The 6,000-nt window shown below is 41.0% G+C and overlaps 1 protein-coding gene across 1 annotated transcript; it reads right to left on the reverse strand.

Annotated features, from left to right (window-relative positions):
- Positions 1-2,980: 2,980 nt before the first annotated feature.
- LOC121557824 (zinc finger protein 79-like) lies at positions 2,981-5,288 on the reverse strand. Its single transcript, XM_041871295.2, has 2 exons — positions 4,439-5,288; positions 2,981-3,683 (listed from the first exon to the last, which is right to left on the reverse strand). Exons 1-2 carry the CDS (start codon positions 4,629-4,631, stop codon positions 3,076-3,078), a joined length of 801 nt encoding a protein of 266 aa, XP_041727229.2. The 5' UTR covers positions 4,632-5,288; the 3' UTR covers positions 2,981-3,075.
- Positions 5,289-6,000: the final 712 nt, after the last annotated feature.

The following is a 6,000-nucleotide window of genomic DNA, read 5'->3' on the forward strand; positions in this document are numbered from 1 at the left end:
TTATATTGACTACATCCGTCCTAGCTCGCTCATTAATGCCTTAATCGAAATGACGGATTGCTTCTTATCAGCTTGTCGTCCCCTTATGCCATAGTTTGTACATCTCAATTGTCATTAGAAACCACATTTGTTTAAGCAAGTCAGCCATGTCAGGTATGTTTTTTTAAAAGGCAGTAAATGGGTCTGAATGAACTGTTTCGCTGCCTGACAAGGTTCCACTGATAGCCAGGTGTAGCAGTGGTAAGATGTTGGGACTGCTGTTGGGACAGCTTTATGTAGGCCCTAACAATTTGTGGGCACCATTTGTCACCGTTATAGTGCAATTAATGTACTGTTTAGTGTTGTGGCTTTGCTCTTTTTTTTGCCCCCCAAGATTTAAAATCGCCACTTGTCGAGCCTCTGTCTGGGGTGGGAAGGCCACTTTGAAAGTTCCATGCTTAGATTCATAATGACGTCCGAGATTGAATTATTTGCAAACAGCAACATTTTCTTTGCAAATGAGACACACTGGCTTGGCATTGGGAAAATATGGTAAGGTGAACGCACATCTCTCTGTACATTCTTCCCTGAAACTTAGAATTTCCTTATCCACCTTTCTTTTGATACTTTTTGAGAACAACACAGAGAAATAGACAAAATCATATTTGAATAGAGATATGATTTTATGAGCGTAATCAGATCGAAATTATTATGTTATTGTCACTGAATTTATTATGTACTAGTCTGGTGTGTTAAAAATGTTGTTCAATTTGTAGTGTAGGCTAATTAATTGTGCTAATATTATATACTAATTATGTTCTGGCCCGCCGACTATTAGCTCAGAAAGAATTTGGCCCGAGGACAAACCTAGTTGACATCCCTGGTCTACTGTGTTCTCAATCCACCTCTGTTCTCTCTCCATATGCTCTCTTCTGGCACTTTCTCTGTCTCGTCTGTTGATGTCTGTGTCTTGTCTGTTGATGTCTGTGTCTTGTCTGTTGATGTCTGTGTCTTGTCTGTTGATGTCTGTGTCTCGTCTGTTGCTGTCTGTGTCTCGTCTGTTAATGTCTGTGTCTTGTCTGTTGCTGTCTGTGTCTTGTCTGTTGCTGTCTGTGTCTTGTCTGTTAATGTCTGTGTCTTGTCTGTTGATGTCTGTGTCTCGTCTGTTGCTGTCTGTGTCTCGTCTGTTGATGTCTGTGTCTTGTCTGGTGTCTCTCTCCATCATCTACTCTTCTGTTGCTGTCTCTGTGTCTTGTCTGGTGTCTCTCTGCATCATATCTTATTCTGTTGCTGTTTCTGTGTCTTGTCTGGTGTCTCTCTCCATCATATCCTATTCTGTTGCTGTCTCTGTGTCTTGTCTGGTGTCTCTCTCCATCATCTATTCTTCTGTTGCTGCCTCTATGTCTTGCCACACATATACCCAAATGTATCTGATCTTACATTGAGCCTCACCTCTACCCAGTGGAGCATGGAGATCTATTGTTTCATGTTTTAGCACCCTTTTGGCTATTTGATCTACAAGTTCACAGAATCATTCAACCGCAGAGTTTTACCTTTGTTCTACCAGCAGCACAAACAATGACGTAATGCTCGTATAATGAGTTTATTTACCTTTATTTTATCAGGCAGGTCGATTAAATACACATTCTTAACACCTTATTCACAATGACAGCCTGGCAAAAAATGTGGAAACCTTCTACATAAAAGCCTGCATTTTAACAAATTACAATATCAATAACTGATTCAAAAGACATTCCATTTTAATCAATGGCCACCTTTATTGTGCTAATAAGAAAATGCAATAAGTTATTTATGAAAACAAATACAGCTTTCAAGACAATGTTTTAAGACCAATAATGAAAAATACTATGTTGAAAATATTGGGCTGTAGACCTGTCTGTAGGACCTGTCTCAGTTAAAGTGGGTTGGCACTGATTCATTAAGGTCTCTACTAACCAATATGTTTACTTGATGAGAGGGACTGTGTCGTACATACTAACCAATGTGTTTACTTGATGAGAGGGACTGTGTCCTACATACTAACCAATATGTTTACTTGATGAGAGGGACTGTGTCGTACATACTAACCAATGTGTTTACTTGATGAGAGGGACTGTGTCGTACATACTAACCAATGTGTTTATTTGATGAGAGGGACTGTGTCCTACATACTAACCAATATGTTTACTTGATGAGAGGGACTGTGTCCTACATACTAACCAATATGTTTACTTGATGAGAGGGACTGTGTCCTACATACTAACCAATATGTTTACTTGATGAGAGGGACTGTGTCGTACATACTAACCAATATGTTTACTTGATGAGAGGGACTGTGTCCTACATACAAACCAATATGTTTATTGATGAGAGGGACTGTGTCCTACATACTAGCACCAATATGTTTACTTGATGAGAGGGACTGTGTCCTACATACTAACCAATATGTTTACTTGATGAGAGGGACTGTGTCCTACATACTAACCAATATGTTTACTTGATAGAGGGCTCACAGGCAGCACCACTGAGAGTTTTCAACATTTTGAAGTAGTCAACTAGGTGGGACTTACTATTGATTGATTGATTTACTGTGGAAAAACAAGCACTGAGTACAACCCAGGGGACAACACGTTAAAGCAAAAATCACTTGGAAGGATCACATAATTTCATCCAGGTCAGCAGGAGGGATCAACCGAATGAATTATACTCCTGAACTACTGTTCCGTAACTGCAGGTGGCAGTAAATCACAAACCTTGGCATTATACATTATCAAAGTAGATGGTGATGTGTACATTTTGGGTTTATTTGCTACCTTCCAATACACTCATAGAAGAAGATATGGACTACTTTAAAATGGAGATCGCCCTCAATGTTGCTTCCCAAGCCCGTACTGACACAGCATTGCAAGGACAGGACAGCGTGCCTTTACATTCCTATGGAGTTAGCTTATGTAGCCTCTTCCTTCACTTCTCTCTCCTCTACCTCAACTTCTCCTTCTTCTTCCTTAATGTGTATCTGTTCTCCCTCCTCCTCTTTGACAATCACATTGAGAGTACATGTAGGTTTCTCTCCAATGTGTCTTAACTGATGATTCCTTATGTTTGTTGCCCAACTGAAACTCTTTCCACAAAGTGTGCAGCGGTAAGGCTTCTCCCCTGTATGTACTCTTTGATGTTCCTTAAGAACCGAATAATAATCGAAGCTTTTCCCACATTGGGTGCAGTGGTAAGGTTTCTCTCCACTATGTACTCTCTCATGTCCGTAAGTTTTACTTTCTCACTGAAACTCTTCCCACATTGGGAGCAGTGGTAAGGCTTGTGATTTTTCTGATGAGTCTTTAGGTTTCCTAGCTGACTGAAACTCTTCCCGCAAAGAGAGCAGTGGTAAGGCTTCTCCCCCGTATGTACTCTCTGATGGTCCTTAAGTCTTCCTGAATGATTGAAGCTCTTCTCACACTGGGAGCAGGGGTAAGGATTCTCTCCACTGTGTATTCTCTGGTGAGCCTTTAGTTTGCTTGGTGTCTGAAAACTCTTCCCACATTGAGGGCAAAGGTAAGTCTTCTTTCTTTTCGGAGTTTGTTTGTGTGATTTGTGCCGAGATGGATAAATACAACTGTCACTACAGCAGGGGTGGGGCTTCTGTCTGCGTTTTCCTGATGCTGTGGAACAGGGCTTGCTGTCTGAGCCTGGGTTCGAGCTCTCTCCTGTGAGAAAATGAACACACATGGGGTAAGAAACAGAGAGAGGAACAAAGGCTTTTGGGTTTAAAAATGCAGGATTCAACATTAATTTGGTGGGATGTGAGCATTTTATTTATTTATTATTAGGATCCCATTAGCTGTTGGGAAAGCAGCAGCTACTCTTCCTGGGGTCCACACAAAACATAATACAGAACATGAATAGATAAGAACAGCTCAACGACAGAACTACATCAATTTTTAAATGGCACATGTAGCCTACATATCAATACATACGCACAAACTATCTAGGTCAAAAGGGGAAGAGGCGTTGTGCCTTGAGGTGTTGCTTTATCTGGGTTTTTTAAACCATTAACAGAGCATTGAAATAGACTTTACATGGGGCTTGTTGTTTTGCATCACACAGAGATTATGCAATTGTCAAATTACAATGCATTGCACAATGGTGAGTACTGGGCAGACATTTTTGTTTTGGCACTTTCCCTCCCTGCCACATTCAGAAGCCTGAGGGGTTAACTACAAAGCAGAATCAATGAGTTAGCCAGCCAACTTGCCTAAATATTCTGAAATAACTTGAAGCTTGATATTGGCATTGTCTAATTGACTCAACAACCCAAAACACACATCTAAGTTTGGATTTCTTAATGAACCAGAAAATCAACTGTAATTTGGGGTTGTTTATCAAAGTTAGCTGGTTAACTCATTGATCCTGATTTGTATATCCCTCTAAACCAAAGAGGATGTTGTTAGCCTGAATTTACCTGAGTCAACGGAGTCACTGTATCCGTCCTCGCTCTCTCCCTCCTCCTCCTTGATTTCTCTCTCCTCCTCTTTGACAATCACATTGAGTTCCAGTGTTTGACTGCAGTCCCCCAGCTTCACTGAGACCATCTCTGGACCCTGCTGTGAGCTCCTCTGGGCTGGAACACCACAGCCAGAACCCGGTTCAGACATGGTAGGCTAGAAGTGGATCTAAAAGAGGAGACCCAAAGAGTTCAGGGTGTACTCTCTGATGGTCCTTAAGTCTTCCTGAATGATTGAAGCTCTTCTCACACTGGGAGCAGGGGTAAGGATTTTCTCCACTGTGTATTCTCTAGCCTACCATGTCTGAACCGGGTTTCACAAACCTAGATCGTGGGATATTTCCAAAAATATAAAATATATGTAGCTAAAATAGCTACCACATCTCGTCCAACAGGGATTAGCACAAACCGGTAGCCAGGTAGTTTAGCAACGGTTGGTCAAGCTAATTTAGCTAGTTAGTTACCTAGCTCAGCTAGCTTATTCCTCGCTAGACATTTTACTCACAATGCAACGATAGCTGGCTAAGTATAAAAAGACACACTTCAACTTTCCCTGAATTTTGTTAGCTACACAAACGGGTTGGATTTGAGTGTTATCCTAGCTAGCTTGGATAACAACAAAGCCAGGCCGCGGCAACCACTAACGATTCATGGAATGCGTTAGTTACAGACCCAACTACAAGCTCACATTTAAAATGTAAGCAGTAGGCTACCTGATACTAATTTCCTTTATCTACTTGTTTGGTTGAGGAGAACGTGATGAGATCCAGTGAGAGCGCAAGCAGAATCACTCATCCACCTGCCGACATCAGCGAGTCGTCAGCAATATTAAAAATGTACTTCCGGGTCACAGAATTTCGGAAACTTTCCAAATAAAAAGTCCCCCACGTAATAGTAGAAAAGTGCCAACAACCTGTATTTATTCATGATATATGAAAAATAATTGTCTAAACATTAACAAGTATTCCTATTTATTCACATTTAAGTGACATTTGCATTACATTTGTGTTTTAAAACAAGGTCAAATAAATGCCCCCAATGCATATCACTGTATATGAAATACATATTGGCTTGTAGAGCAAAAACTATTGGAGGTATTGTAGGGAATAATCAGTAGGGTCTGTAGAATGTATATAGGGTACCTTTTCATGGGGCACTAAATTATACGGCGTGGTGCTGGCCTTTTACTCCACCCAATCCATTGGTCACAATGCAAATCACTGCATTGTGACCAAAGCAGTGTACAAAACATTAAGAACACCTGCTCTTTCCATAACATAGACTGACCAAGTGAATCCAGGTGAAAGCTATGATCCCTTATTGATGTCACTTGTTAAATCCACTTCAATCAGTGTAGCTGAAGGGGAGGAGACAGGTTAAATAAGGAATTTGATGCCTTGAGACATGGATTGTGTATGTGTGCCATTCAGAGGGCAAGACAGAAGATTTAAGTGCCTTTGAACGGGGTATGGTAGTAGGTGCCAGATGCACCGGTTTGTGTCAAGAACTGCAACACTGCT

This window comes from Coregonus clupeaformis, unplaced genomic scaffold (genome assembly GCF_020615455.1).
Source record: "Coregonus clupeaformis isolate EN_2021a unplaced genomic scaffold, ASM2061545v1 scaf0087, whole genome shotgun sequence".
NCBI classification, from domain to species: Eukaryota; Metazoa; Chordata; class Actinopteri; order Salmoniformes; family Salmonidae; genus Coregonus; species Coregonus clupeaformis.

Excerpts from the sequence above, each read along its gene's own strand:
- LOC121557824 (XM_041871295.2), bottom strand. The coding sequence starts at position 4,631 with ATGTCTGAACCGGGTTCTGGCTGTGGTGTTCCAGCCCAGAGGAGCTCA. Across the intron at positions 3,684-4,438 it reads CAGTGACTCCGTTGACTCAG|GAGAGAGCTCGAACCCAGGC; the intron begins GTAAATTCAGGC and ends ATTTTCTCACAG.